We start from the raw sequence: 16,264 nt of genomic DNA on the forward strand, positions 1-16,264 counted from the left end.
AACATTGAACCTTTAAGGCACTGTTTCTATTTAAGCCTTATAAATAATGTAAATTTTCCATAACTTATTTTATTATAAAGTAAACTTTTAAGTTATTTCTTTAAGTATTACTCACTTAAATTAAAAATGTATCTTTACAATCCTATCCTTACTTTTGTCTCAGTAATATACTAGTTTATACTATTATAAACAACCTTTGTAATAAATTGTTTTGTAACTTTTTATTTATGACTTTTAAGGTTTCCACCAATTTTTTTTTAAAGCTGTGCTTATTTCTGAGTGGTCTTCAGAGTTAGAACATGTAAATGTATTTGTCTAAGTTCTTTCCTTGGAAGATTATCAGATGTATGACATAGCAACGGAAGCCAACTTAAAATATACATACTTGCTCCAGTGAACTTTTCCTTCCAATGTTTGCATCTCACCGAGGATGGCAAGGAGAAGAGAGGACTTCCCACATCCTACTTGGCCCACAATCATGGTTAACTGACCTAAGAAAGCAAAACAAAGGATAACTACAGAATGAGATGGATTCTTAGTGAAGTAAAATCAAAACACATTTAGAAAAAGCTAATGTTTTACAATCAATGGCCCAGTTTTGATCTCCAGCAATAAGGTATTCTAAACAGCTCCTTTCTCTGACACATCTTTTTGGAAAAGGAAAAATATATATATAATGATTTATTATTTTAAAAACTATGAGAATGGCTGATATCAGTAAAGAGAGCAATGAAATAATTGCCTAGATCATCAAGGTTAGTTTTAACTTTAATATTCAATTCATTCAGAATAAAAAGGACAGTTTTGACTAAAATAAATAATTGAGATAAAAATGATTTGGGTGAATTTATTAAGGCACTCTCTTCTCCAATTTCTCTTTGAAGAAGAGAGTGTCTTTGCATGTATAATAGAAAAAATCTGTCTTTGCATTTATAATAGAAAAATCTATTTCTAATATAAATTTGTTTCGCATTCATAATAGAAAAATCTTCACCTAACGAACATCAGGCCAGGTCAAAAAATATTTCTATTCAATTACAGAGACATTTTAAGGAAAAATTACTGGGTTTATTCCTAAATATTTTATTCCTTTTGATGCCATTGTGGATAGTATTGTTTTCTTAATTTGAGATCATTTGTTGTTAGCATATAAGTACTTGGAAATAAAATTAATCAAGGAGGTGAAAAACATATACACTGAAAACTATGACATTGGTGAAATTAACACAAACAAAAAAATGAAAAGACATCTGGGCTTAGGGACTAGAAGAATTAATATTGTTAAAATGTCCATACTACCCAAAGCAATCTACAGATTCAGTGTAATCCTTATCAAAATCCCAATGGCATTTTTTTTTCTTTTTTTTTTTGAGACAGAGTCTTGCTCTGTCGCCCAGGCTGGAGTGCAGTGGCCGGATCTCAGCTCACTGCAAGCTCCGCCTCCCGGGTTTACGCCATTCTCTTGCCTCAGCCTCCCGAGTAGCTGGGACTACAGGCGCCCGCCACCCCGCCCGGCTAGTTTTTTTGTATTTTTTTAGTAGATACGGGGTTTCACCGTGTTAGCCAGGATGGTCTCGATCTCCTGACCTCGTGATCTGCCGGTCTCAGCCTCCCAAAGTGCTGGGATTACAGGCTTGAGCCACCGCGCCCGGCCACCCAATGGCATTTTTTACAGAAATAGAAAAATCAATTCCAAAATTCATATGGAAATAGTAGACCCCAAATAGCCAAAGCTATCTTAAGAAAGCAGAACAAAGCTGGAGGTATCACACTTTTTGCTTGCAAAATATATTACAAACCTACAGTATTCAAAACAGTATGGTACTTGCATAAAGACACATGCATATATCAATGGAACAGAAGAGAGAGACCGTAAATAGACCCATACATATACAGTCAACTGGTCTTCAGCAAGGGGTTTAAACAAACTGGATATCTACATGCAAAACAATAAAATTGGAGCCTATACTACACCACACACAAAAATAAATTCAAACTGGATTAAAAACTTAAATGTCAGACCTGAAACTATAAAAATCCTTAAAGAAAAAATAGAGGAAATGCTTCTTGGCATTGAACTTGGCAGTGATTTCTTGGATTTCACACCAAAGCACAGGCAATAAAACCAAAAATAGATAAGTAGAAGCACATCAAACTAAAGAGCTTCTGCACAGCAAAGGAAACAATAGAATGAAAAGGAGACCTATGGAATGAGAGAACATATTTGCAAACTATCTGTCTGATAAGAGATTAATATCCAAAATATAAAATAGTTAAAAAAAAAAAAAAAAAAAAACCTGAAACAGAAACAAAACAATTGAATTAAAAAATGGACAAAGAACCTGAATAGAGATATTTCTCCAAGTAAGACATACAAATGGCCACCAGGTATATATTAAATGACATTCAACAACACTAATCATCAGGGAAATGCAAATCACAACCATAATGAGATATCACCTCACACCTGTTAGAATGGCTGTAACAAAAAAAAAAAAAAAAAGAAAGATAACAAGTGTTAGTGAGGATGTGGAGAAACTGGAACCCTTACACACTGTTGCTGGCAATGTAGAATTGTGCAGCCAACAATGGAAAACAGCATGGAGGTTCCTCGAAAAACTAAAAATAGAATTGCCACATGATCCAGCAATCCTGCTTCTGGGTATTATGCAAGAGAATCAGAATTAGGGTCTCAAAGAAATATCTGCTCCCCAATCTTCATTGTAGCATCATTCACAATAGCCAAGATATTGAAACAACCCAAATGTCCATTGACAGATGAATGAATAAAGAAAATGTGGTACATACATGGAATGGGATATTATTCAGTCTTATAAAAAGAAGGAAATCCTCCCATTCACAACAACATGGATGAATCTAGAGGCCATTATGCTAAATGAAATAAGCACTGCCATAGAAGGAAGAATACTCTATGATTCCACTTATATGAGTTATCTAAAATTTTGACTATTTTAGGTATTTTAATTAATTTAGTCAAAATTTTAGACACTTCTTTTCACAGAAGCAGAAAATAGAATTGTGGGTTCCAGGAGATGGGGGAAAGGGAAAATGGGAAATTGTTGTTCAATAGTTATTATTGAATTTTAGTTATGTGGGATGAATAAGTTCTAGAAATCTGCTGGTCAATATAGTACGTACAATTAACAACATAGTCCTGTGTACTTTAAAATGTGTTAAGAGGATAAGTCTCATGTTAAGTGTTCTTCCCACAAAAAATAAAGTAAAAACAGAAGAAAATAAACACTAGAAGAAAAGAAGAACATAAGGAAATTTTTGGTAGCGATTGCATATTGAATACCTTTATTGTGGTGATGGTTTTCACAGGTATATACATATGCCCAAACTCATCAAAATGTAAGCATTAAATATGTGCAATTTCTGTGGATCAATTAAACTTCAATAAAACTTTTAAAAAATATTAAATATAATTATTGGATATTTATCGCTTCTCGGCCTTTTGGCTAAGATCAAGTGTAATTATTGGATATTTAAGTTTTAAGTATCTTGAAAACTTCCTCAGTATTTCTCAGAAATAGAAAATAAGTTTCTCATATACTCTTTCTTTAAAGTGTTTCTCAAACAAAAAGTGAAATCAACCACCCCACTGTTTAAATTGCCCAAATCAGCAAATGAACAGTAAATAATTGTCCAAAGGTATAGACTCCACGGTGAAAGGCAGGTCTTATCATTTCCAGCCATTCCCACAGTGACACAGTGGCTCACAAGCACAATGGTGCAAATAGGTAACCATAAATAATATTTATGTCTTTAAAGTCTCTTTTTGTTAGGCTCAATTATCTTGGAAAACTATGGTTATGGTCATGAACAATTACAAATATGCATAACAAACGACTCTTACCTGTTGGAATTCGAATGTCTATATTGGACAATGTGGCTAAACCACTGCCCCATGAAAAGTATCCATTTGTGACCTACAAAATAAAAATATAGAAATTAAATTATATGTGTGGTATCAATGAATAATTCTAATTAAAATAAAAATTTGTAAGGCTAAAAGACTCAACCCAAGGTAGAACACACAATGGTGAAATTCTGATTTAGAGTTATGGCTATTTAGTGGTGTAAATGAAAAATTAAAGAGAATGAAAGTGAAAGGAGGGTCTTTCAATTTGCGATATTATGAAGAATGCCAAAAATCTCTGAAAATTTGGGATTACCGAATTGTTTACATATGGACATTCTTAAAAGACAATTGTCCCAAACACTTTCCAATGAAATCCCTACATTAATTATTTTCTCACTGCCAGACAATTCCCCAAATCCTAGTGATTAAAATAAAGAAGAGAAATAACCACAAAGTATTCCAGCAAAATGCCTTCATTAACTGAGGAGGAAAACTCTGTAATTAATGAGTTTCCTGAACTGTGTAGGCCAACTATTCACTGAAGTTAAAAAAAAGAGTAAAGAATAATAAAAGAAGTGAGGCAATATTGCTTGTGTTATAAATGCCAGCAATCAGCAAAAATCACAATACCTTCTATTCATCCCACAGAATCTATTTGTTTTAACAAGCTTCAAGTGGACATTATACTTCTACCAGTTATAAAAATAGGAAATAAAACAATAACAGAACCCAAGAATTTGAAGGGTGAAGTAGACATAGATGACAGGAGGAAGGGCTCCTAAAAATCAGGAGAAATTAAAGATACACTTTGCTCATAAACTAATATCTTATTTCAAAACCATAAATGAAATTTCTAAGCACACTGTTGTTTAGGAATTTTGCAGAATGGATTTGTGATATCTCAATTATAACTACATATAACCCTAAAAACTCTTCATAAAATGAACAACTTAAAGAGTGAAAAACTCTGCTTGAAAAGGCTAGATTATGTTTGTCCATGCAGGTTTTCTCTAGCTTGTAATATACGTGGAACAACATTTAGTAATATCCATAACACAGTTATGCATGAAATTAGTCAGGGAAGGAGGGTCTCACGGAAGGGCTCGATTAGAATTACTGATTGCTTTATAAATATGGCTGATCATCCTCACTCTGTGTAAGGCACAGGGTTAGGTTGGCATAGATTACAAAGAAGGCATAATGCATCCTCCCTGCTCTCTTGAAGCCTGCAATCAGTTGAGTAAGTAAACCATGGAAAGAAGTGAGTACAAGACACAACATTATGGGCTAAATACCAAATAGAGGGGACACACAGACACTAAGTACAACAGCAGCTCATAAAGAAAATCATTTACATCTGGGATGAGTCAAAAAACTTTCTGGAAAAAGAGGCCTTTTAACTAGTTTTGTTAAATATACTGAATGTCATTGAAAGCATTTGTACGTAAAGAACTATAGTGAGAATAGGCCGAAGATCAAAAAACTATAAAATATGTCAGAGGAAACGATGAATAGAGCTAGCTGGGGCAGAGCTGGCTGGGGTTGTCATTATGGTTAAATGACAAAGGGCATGCAAACAAATTAAACAGCCTCAGAGGCTGAAGATTCCATTTTCTCTCCCAGAGTAGGTGAGGAGACTAAAAGAGGCACAAAAATAGATGCTTGTGGACAAGGGCCAGCATGAAACTGAGAGAGATCCTACATGACACCCTTGATGTTCTCAGCGAATTGGGAGCTAAGGTGATCTGGAGAAAGAGGAGGCAAAAGGGGAGAGAAGGAGGTGGGAATAGAGTGGTGACAGCTACATAGCTACTGTAGGTTTGGAAAATAGTGCTGCTAAGAGACATGTGAAAGGATGGCAGATAGCTACTGGGGAATGGGAGTGAGCTGAGATTGGAGATAATGAATCTGTGACCATGCTGGCCTGTATCACTGTGTCACCTTCTCCATAGCATGCAGCAGCCTGGTTATAGACGTGTAGAAGGCATGAGGTTGGATTGCTGCAGAAAGGTACTAAAGGACTGGAAGAAAAAGAAGGGGCTCAAGATATTGAAGGTTTCAATGGTGTTAAAAAAAACAATGACCATGAAATTAAAGTACTGAGAAAGCTTGGGTACCAGGATTTTGTTTGCTGACTAGCCTAATAGAGTAAGATAGAGGGGATGCAGTTCCAGGTGGTGACCAAGTGTGAATACAGATTATATGAGTGTGGCATTAAATTATACCTGTGATTATCAATGAACAATTTCTAATTAAAATAAAAATGTGTAAGTGCTAAAAGACTCAACCCAAGGTAGAACACACAATGGTGAAATTCTGATTTAGAGTTATGGCTATTTAGTGGTGTAAATGAAAAATTAAAGAGAATGAAAGTGAAAGGAGGGTCTTTCAATTCGTGCTATTATGAAGAATGCTAAAATTCCTTTAGTACCTTTCTGCAGCAATCCAACCTCATGCCTTCTACACTTGTAAAACCAGGCTGCTGAGTGCTATGGAGAAGGTGACACAGTTATCCAGGTGAGGTGCAAAGGAATGACAGTAGATTAGGGGATTTTCAGGCTGGGATGCTGGATAGACTGTGCCCTTGGAAGTTTAAATCCTAACCATGTGTGGCACGTACAAAGATAGAACGGTGGACTAGGAAACATACTCACATCTACAGTGAAGGTGGAAATAGTGATTATGAGGTCCTCTGATAATAGATGTGAGAGCAGGTAGAAAACACCATAGCATTATGAGTGTGACAGGGGAAGGTTATGGTCTGAAAGTAGCAGGAAAGAACTAGAAGAATGAAATGTCACCTTCTGACTTGGTGCTACATTGAACTAAAAGAAGGAACAACATCCACACAAGAAAGACAGAAGAGCAGGAAGAAATTAAAGTTAATTTCTCCTGCTACCATTTACACTTTCATTCCCTCCCACCTTTTACAAAATGCACTAAATTCCCCACCAGCAGGGTTAAAATCCTGACTTCCCCAACTAGATGTTTGAACTTGGAAAATCAGCTAATATATAAGAGTCTTTGCAAAGCATCTTGTAAGGATAGGTACAATGATGAACATCATAGCAGGGTTTCTGATAGAGGAAAGATGGAGGCAAGCTCAGTGTACATCACTAGGGGATAAGTAAAATGCAGTGACACAGTCTACAGGATACAATGGTGCACTTAGCAGAAGCAAATGATCAAGAAAACATTTAAGTAAATTGAGAGCACATACACACTTATGACAACACTACATATTTTACAAAGATATGAGCATGCCTAAGCACATCAAGCACATTAGAGCTGGTTCTATAATGATGGGGTTAGAGGGTACGTATATTGGAGATGAGGTGACTTTGATAGGAAGGAGTATCAGGGATACAGGGAAAGAATGAATTAAAATTTAAAAGCAGGAGCCAGATAGACACAAAATGTCACCTAGTATATGATTCCATTTATATGAAATATTTAGAATAGGCAAAATCCACTGGTTGCTGCCCAGGGCAAGGGGAGTGGGAAATGGGAAGCAATTGCTTAACAGGTTTGAGATTTCCTCTTGGGGTGATGAAACAGTTTTGGAACTAGGTAAATGTTGCACAACATTGTCAGTGTACTAAATGCCACTGGATTGTTCACTTTGAAATGGTTGTCTGCTAAGTGAATTTCACCTCAATGAAAAGAATGTTTTTTTAAATGTAAAGGCAGGGCACATACAGACCACTGTCCATTTTCTCCTGCTGAAAATAAGTAACAATGATGAACAAAATTTGGTTTGTAAAAAATCTCACCAAAAGAAGCAGTTAGGAAATGCCAAGTCAAAAATATAAGGAAAAAATACACATTCAAAGGTGTGAGCCCCAGACCACCTAAGCCTCCTTCCCCCAAGGGGCCAAGTATAGCTAAGAAGGACAAAAAACAAAAAACAAAAAAACCAAAAAAAACAGTTATAAAGACTTGTTCTAAAAGGTATCAATATTCATTAGAAAGCTATAGTAATCATTACAGCGGGATACTGAACAGACAAATAAGTCTGAGAAAAATCAATAAAGGCTATCAACTGATTCACACACATATAGATCCTGGATGTGTAACTGACATCACACTGAAGATCAGTGGGGACAGTGATCAATGTATGGGGCTAGGCAACTAGATATCACACTTGAAAACATTAAATCAGACCTTACTGATTTACTACTAAATTTGGGAAAATGACTACTACTAAATGTACTACTGCTACATTTATGATTTACTAATAAATTATTCATCACTGATTTACCTACTAAATCACATCCCTACTTCATACTAAACATAAAAATTGATTTTATGTGTATTAAAGGACTAAAGGTAAAAAGGGTAGCTTCAAAGCTTTTAGGAGCTAACACAGAACGTCATCATGGCCTCTGGGTAGGAAAAGTTTTCTTAAATAAGACCAAACACCAAAGCATTAACCATAAAGGAAAAGTTGTATACTAGACTATATTAAAATGAAGAACTTCTGCTCAGTGAAAGATATCATAGAGCAGAAAGCCAAGCCACATAGAGTGGGAGAAGAATTTTGCAACGTAGTTGACTGTCAAAGTAGTACCAAGAATTTTTTTTTTTTTTTTGAGACGGCGTCTTGCTCTGTCCTCCAGGCTGGAGTGCAGTGGTGCCATCTCGGTTCACTGAAAGCTCTGCCTCCTGGGTTCACGCCATTTCCCTGCCTCCCTGCCTCGGCCTCCTGAGTAGCTGGGACTACAGGTGTCTGCCACCACACCCGGCTAATTGATTGCATTTTTAGTAGAGACGGGTTTCACCATGTCAGCCAGGATGGTCTCGATCTCCTGACCTCGTGATCCACCCACCTCGGTCTCCCAAAGTGCTAGAACCACAGGCATGAGCCACGATGCCTGGCCAAGAATTTTTAAAGAGGAGAAGGACAAACAACCTGTTAATTCACAAAAGAGAAATCCAAACCCAAACCCCAGTGGCCATTTTCATAAATATATCTTTATCGCAAGTTGTCTGACCTCATTTGTAATGAGAAAAATGCAAATAAAAACCACAGCAAGATACAGTTGCATCTCTCCCAGCACATAACACTTGGCAAAAAAAAGAAAAAAAAAAGAAAAAAGAAAAGCATTTTTTTTAGTGAAGATGTAGAACAACTGGAACTCTCAGTCACTTCTGGTGAAAGTATAAACTGGCACCATCACTTTGGAAAGTAGTTTGCCATTATCTAGGAAGGCTGAGGATGCACATACCGTATAACTCAGCAACTGTTCACAATAGCCCCAAACTGAAAAACACCCAACAGCCCATCAAAAGTAGAACAGATAATTAACTTCTGGTATATTTATACAATAGAACAATTTATACAATAGAACAGCAATAAGAGTGAATGAATTGTGGTTACAGCAGTATGGATGAATTACACATACATAATGTTGAGCAAAAGAAGCAACACACACACATACACACATATTTAAACTTTTAAGAAACTAAAAATATGTTTTTAGGGATGCGTGCATAGCAAGAATAATCAAGGAAATGATGACTGTAAGAGTCGGGGTGGCAATTATATCTCAGGGGAAATATGTAAGAAGACAGCAGATACATGTGTTGCTGCATTTTCTGAGGGAGCTGATATAAACACGTACTTCTCCGAAGTATGTAGTATTTCACATTAAAAACATTTCAAAAAATAAATACATTATTACCAATTTGTGAGCTTTCGCCATAAATAAAAAATTAATTTGGGCTTGAAAGTGAGCCTGAAACTGCGGAGGCCATTCAGAAGCACAGCAAAGTCGGAGCCACTGATAAGCAGCTATTTTTCTAATGCATGAATGGTCAATTTTGGAAAAGAAATCATAATAGTCTCTCTTTTTTCTTTCAAAATGAAAATTAATGAAACACATGGAAAAGACATATTTTTAGATTCCTACTATAGTGAACAGAAAATGTCAATTAAAAACTGGCCCTGTTTTTTATTCACCAATACATTAGTTGTTATCTGGGCATTGTGGGGAAACAACAGCATAGAGGACCCTTTCCAATCTCTCATTCCTTATCTTTTCATAGCCCCTAGTTCACACTCTGCCTGACCATTATAATTGCCTAGGAACACCACACACACACACACACACACACACACACACACACACACTTTTTTTTTAAAGCTTTGTAGGTGATTCTAACGCATAACCAAAGTCAAGAATCACTAGAACTCTCTTTAAAATTCGCATGTGACATATCCTTTTAACCCCAAAACAACCACACTAAAATGGCATGTCCACCTCAAGATGGGCAAACCATGGCTCAGTGAGGCATAGTAATGTGCCCAAACATCACACGTCAAGTTAGTGGAAAAGGGAGGGCTAGCACTAGCTTGTTCCATTCAATCACAGGTTTGTTCCCATTATGAAGCGGCTATTGTGGGAAGGTATTGTGTCAGGTGTTAAGGAGAGAGAGACCTAAACATAGCTCTTGGCTCTACTATACACCCCATTCTGAGCCTCCCCGTCTCTCTGACTGGCCTAGGCTGTGCAGAGGAATTGGATATCCTCCAATAGCCAATGCAGCCAGTTTGCTAAGTTTCCAGGACTCTGGCAGCTCCCACGGATGGAGGCCCTTGACTGCTGCTGGCAGCTATTCCAGTTCCTGCACAACACTGACCACTCCCTCTTATCCCCAACTCTAGGTTGCCTGTTCTGCCTTAACTTAAGCGCAACGCCTGGGGAGAGTCCAAATAGCCAAATTTGAAATGAGATCAAGGGCAGTACCGGGAAACTGGTGAATGCATACACTAGTCTGAGTCTTCCCTGATTGAAAACAATGACTATCTAATTTATATTCCTAAAATAATGTTGGTATTCTCCATGAATCAATTTATTTGGTTGATAAACATAGGAATACCAGAAAAAAATACATGCGACACTAGCTTCTCAAGCAGATTCAGAAGAAAGGCACATTCTCTGGTTATTGAAATGTGCTGCTGGAGCAAAAATTGTGTCTGGGAGATGAGGAAGAACTGAAAACTAAAACTCAGATTTTTTAAAAAATGTTGTTAGGATTAATGACAACTGTAAAAAGAATTTAAAGGCACAATTTAGGACACTTTCACAGAACTTCGCCATAAAGTAGGAACATAAATGTATCTATTCATGTAAGAATCCAGGAAATAAAAATAACCTTTATTGCGATGTCCTCTGTTTCTGTGGGACGTAGACGCCGTGTTGATTGCTCATAGCTGTCCAGGTGATATCTTCCAGGCTGTTTCCTGTTTATAGTTTTTGGCTGCTGCATTCCAAATGGAAAAGAATACAAGTTGAAGCTTTATTAAAAAAATGAGGTTTTACCGAACATTTACTCACATTGCTAAGTTCCAAGAAAAAGAAACAAGTGGATGTCTATTTTAATTATTTCAATGACTCCTTCATAAAAATAAAAAGAAAAATTCTTAAGTTATAGTTAAACCTCATTCACATGCCTCTTAAGAAAATATGAAAATAGGATACTTGCAAATGATGGAAGTTAAAGTACAGAGTCCCATGATCTTTCTCCAGTGATATGGATGGATTATCTTTCTGCAGTGGTATGGATAATCTTTTTGGATAATATTTCTCCAGTGATATTTGGATAATATTTCTCCAGTGGTGTTAAAAGGTGATCAGATTAACTCAGGTCAAACTAACTCAGGTCAAACTAGACTATCATATGGTTTGGCTGTCGTGAGAGAGACCCAGTGGGAGGTAATTGAATCATGGATGGGGGGGCCTTTTCCCGTGCTGTTCTCGTGATAGTGAGTAAGTCTCAGGAGATCTGATGGTTTTAAATAGGGAGTTCCCCTGCACACGCTCTCATGTCTGCCACCATATAAGATGTATCCTTTGCTTCTTCTTTGCCTTCCACCATGATTGTGAGGCCTCCCCAGTCATGTGGAACTGTGAGTCCATTAAACCTCTTTCCTTTATAAATTACCCAGTCTCAGGTATGTCTTTATTAGCAGTGTAAGAATAGACTAATACAGCTATCAGGCTTGTAAATGTTCTACCAGTACATTATTGATTATTCTCTGAATCATGAGGAGTTTTAATCTGATACACTCACATAAATCAGATTGAGCTGCACAGCACCCAGCATCTGCTATGGATTGACAAAAGCATAAAGATCTAGAATTTTTGCCCAAAGATATTACAGTGTTTCATCAGGAGATCCATAAGTCTTATAGAATGATCTAGTCTATCTCCAATGTTATAGCCCTATTCCTAGTCAACGGACTAAAATATCCATTATAAAGAGGATGCCGGCTGAGATGTGACAGTCTTCACATATTTAAGGTGAATGTAAGTCATACCTAGAAATCTGTCATTCTCTAATTTTTTAGTTCAGTTTCACACAGAGATAAGTGGAATATTTAGCTCATAAACCTCTAATCTGGAAAAATTTCAAAACTCAAAATTTCTTCCAGAAACATATTGAGTCAGTATTTCAACATAAATAATTAACCTTTTTTTTTTTTTGAAACTGAGTCGTACTCTGTCACCCAGGCTGGAGTGCAGTGGCATGAGCACATCTCACTGCAGCCTTGACCTCCCAGGCTCAAGTGATCCTCCCACCTCAGCCTCCTGAGAAGCTGAGACTACAGGTGCATTTGCCACCATGCCTGGCTAACTTATCTACTATTTGTGCAGACAGGTTCTCCCTATGTTGCCCAGGTTGGTCTCAAACACCTGGATACAAGCAATCCGCCCATCTCAGTTTCCCAGAGTGCTGGGACTATAGGTATGAACCAATGCACTCAGCCATAATTGTCTTCCTACACAAATACCTTATAGAGACTATGAAGGCTAAGTAATAATACACTTTAAACTGTTAAGTTACCTAGAAAAGCAAAGGATTCTAGAATTGTGAACTTTGTTGGTTTTGGGGTTTTTTTTTTGGCCTAGAACTGCAGGTTTAGCTTTTTGAAAAATCCACTGGGTGCTACCATGGGAATTAGGAATGTCCTCAAATAATCAGTAATTTAATCCAAACAAGATATTGCTCTTCCAATTTCCATCAACTGGTGTATCAAGAGAACACCCAAACTATCAAATAATACATTGCTAGGGTACATGCCAATAAATACACAAATTAAAAAGCCACTGAAAAGATTAGAAAGTAAGACACTAGCAGTGGTTCTGTCACACAGAAAATACTAATCTATTTTGACTTAACACAAAGAGAAAGAGGAGGAGAGTATGTTCATGAACTTTATTTTAGTTTTATTTTTCCTTCTCACAGCCCTCACAAATACTCCTGGAAGTACACTGCATGAGAGGTTGTAGAAAGCCACTATCCTTTAGGCTAAGTATATTTTCCATACAAAATAGATCTACACCTACATATAAAATGTACTGTCTTCTAGAGTCTTTCATTCTGTAACATTATTGTCCCCACAGGTCCAAAAGAAATGACTTCATGCCCTTCACAAAACTAAGAAGAGGGTGGGAAGAGTAGATGTGTTGACAGAGATTTGAGTCGAAGTTCCACAGATGTAATATGAAGAGACTTTGGCCCTAGACTGTCACTAATTCTCCATGGAGGTTCTACAGCCAAAACCACTGAACTCTAAGTTTTTACAGAATACATAGTATCTTAAGCGCTCTCAAGAAGGAGTTTCCATTAGTGTTATTTTCAAACACACAACTTTTTTCACTCCATTTTAAAAAGTTTGTCATTTGTGGTTTGGCCCCTCAGCAGTGATGAATAACCCTGAAAGACATCAAGAAGTCCAGTCTGGTTTCAATAACCCTGAAGACGTTGGATGCATTTGAAGGGGATTCTTTTTTTCTTTCCAAAACCTTTTCTCAGTTCAATTTTTCTTCTATGCCACATCTCATACAAAAAAAATTCTTCAGATTTCCCTAACTCCATGAACTTGACCTTCTATATCCCATTTCTTGAGGTCATCTCATTCTGCTCATCCCCATATCTCTGAAAGATTAAGTTCCTTGGTAGTCTAGGACCATCCAAAGAGTGACAAGACTGGTTCTAATCAAATATTTGACCCCCTATTGCCTAAAAGTTTAGACACTCTTTAATATTTTTGTCTTTGTGTCCATGTCCACACAATAACAAACAAACACTTTGAGGCATTGTTCCCCCAGCGTATATAAGCATGGTGGTGGTCCCTTCTCAGACAAAATCATACCTGTTCAGTAAAACAACTTACCAGAAACTTAAAAAACAAAAACAAAAACAGACAAACAAACAAACAAACATGCTCCAGAACAGCAGAAGGAAATAAGTCTAAATATAGCTACATGATTGCCTTAACTATTTTTAGCAGTTTTAAACATGATGTAAAAAATATATAATATAGATTGATTTCCTGGCAAAAGCTTTCCAAATTCCAATCAGTTCCAGTCAGGAGATTGAATATACATTTGTGTTGGTTCACACAAATGGTAAATATATTCATATTTTTTCTAATAGTAACAATTATAACTAATGTTAACTTATGACTCACTGTGGAATAATGCTTTTCTACTTTGTGAAATATATTAATTTTTAAAAATTTCTTCAGAATTTTTTAGACACTTCCTTCAAGAAAATTGTATAATCCAGTCATTGATTTAAGTATTATCTAATGGCTGGTGACTCTTAAATTTATATCTCCAAAGCTTATGTCTCTTCTTGGGTTAAGAAGTATATCAAAATTTGCATGTGCAAAATGTACCTCTTGATTCTACCTCAACAGCTATATCATCTACCCAGAAGTCAAGCCAATAACCTAGGATTCTTCCTTGAATCCTCTTTCTCCCTCATCTCCTCCATCCAATCTACCGGCAAGTCTTCATCAGCTCAACCTCTAAAGTGTACACTGACTTTGATCTCCTTTTTTCACAATATCCACTGCAACTGGACCAAAAGCTCTAATTCTAACCGTCATCCTCTCCTGCCTATATTATTATAATGACTTCTTTACTGATCTATGTGTTTTACTCTTTGTCCTCCATTGACTTTCCTCTACACAGAAAACAACAACATATAAATGAAATTATATTAAAAATATAAATGAAATTATATTACTCCCTACCTTGAAACCTTCCAGTAATTTCCTATTGCATGTCAATAAAATCTAAATGCTTTCCATGGCTTACAGGGGCTCTCAATCATTGTTCTCACATCATCTCATCTTTCTCTTCTTTACCAGGCTCCAACCACAGTACCCCTCTGTTCCTTGAATACACCAAATTAATTCCTACCTCAAGATCTTTGCATCTGCTAGTTCTCCTGAGTGGAATACTCTTTTTCCATAACTTTTCAGGAAAGGTACCTATTTTTTTATTCAGGTCTTGGCTCAAATGCTGGATCTCCAGACGGGCCTTCTTGGAAATGACCACCCTGTTTCAAGTACCCAATTCACTCTCTAATGTCCTCTTTTATTTTCTTCACACAGTGAAACTATGTTATTGTTTTAATTTGCTTATCAATTCCTGTGACAGGAAGGATCTCACATGTCTTGTTCATTGCTACAACCCTAAGTCTTGGCACAAAGCACAGGTCAGCCAAAAAATCTAAAAACACAGGCGTATATTTAAAAAAGCTTATTCATATTACATGTAATGCACGACAAAATAATATTGACTATGTTTATAGATTTTATGTAGACACTAAGTAAATATTTGCATCATGGATAAATGAACTGGACTACAACTTACAAGATTCAAGTTTTAATTCTAGCTCTACCACTTAGTAATCTTACGACTTTATTTAAGCCTCATGACATGCAAAATAAGAAGAGCTGGAAAATAAAAAAAGAGACAATGTAATGTAATTCAACTGGAAAATAAAAAGAGACAATGTAATATATTAAGTGGAAAAAAAGATAAAATGCATCAGAAAATATGTTTTAAACTATAAAGTGTAGTATAGCTAAACGGTATTATAAGAAAATGGTGCATGAGTCGTAAACTTATTTTATGTTATTTTAATATAAATTTGGAGTAACAAAACTCTCAATTTCCTTTTGAATTAAACATGTATTATCTCTTAGGATAATTTTTTTCTGGATTTATAAAGACAAGCCTTATACATTTGTCTATTGATTTTAGACTCGTGAGGTTGTACAGAAGCAAGTGGCAATTTTTCTTCACATGGGTTAAAAACTGAAGCTTATAATCTCTTATAATCTCACTCATATTAATCTGTCCATTCTGCTGAGACTGTCCTCTATTCATAACTTCCATAACAAAAATAAAGCACTTACAACTCCAGTGTGCTTCTTACAGGACTCAAAAGGAAGTGAACCTTCACCAGTTCGCCAACTGTCATCACCAATCTCATCACTCAAGAGAAACTCATTCAGCTTTTGAACACTGCAAAAAAGCAACAAACACAGAATAAGAGTCAACCATAAAACCA

The 16,264-nt window shown here is 36.2% G+C and overlaps 1 protein-coding gene across 4 annotated transcripts in view; it reads right to left on the reverse strand.

Annotated features, from left to right (window-relative positions):
• The window catches only part of ABCC9 (ATP binding cassette subfamily C member 9), a 140,161-nt gene that overhangs the window by 75,892 nt on the left and 48,005 nt on the right, over nt 1-16,264 (reverse strand). For all 4 annotated transcript variants that reach the window (XM_010361201.2, XM_010361200.2, XM_010361202.2 and 1 more), the window contains exons 15-18: nt 16,110-16,218; nt 11,045-11,152; nt 3,881-3,953; nt 386-491 (exon numbers count right to left, since the gene is read on the reverse strand). In XM_010361201.2, the coding sequence (XP_010359503.1) occupies nt 386-491; nt 3,881-3,953; nt 11,045-11,152; nt 16,110-16,218 (396 nt within the window). The remainder of the gene's footprint in view (nt 1-385; nt 492-3,880; nt 3,954-11,044; nt 11,153-16,109; nt 16,219-16,264) is intronic.

The sequence above is a fragment of the Rhinopithecus roxellana genome, chromosome 10 (assembly GCF_007565055.1).
Source record: "Rhinopithecus roxellana isolate Shanxi Qingling chromosome 10, ASM756505v1, whole genome shotgun sequence".
NCBI classification, from domain to species: Eukaryota; Metazoa; Chordata; class Mammalia; order Primates; family Cercopithecidae; genus Rhinopithecus; species Rhinopithecus roxellana.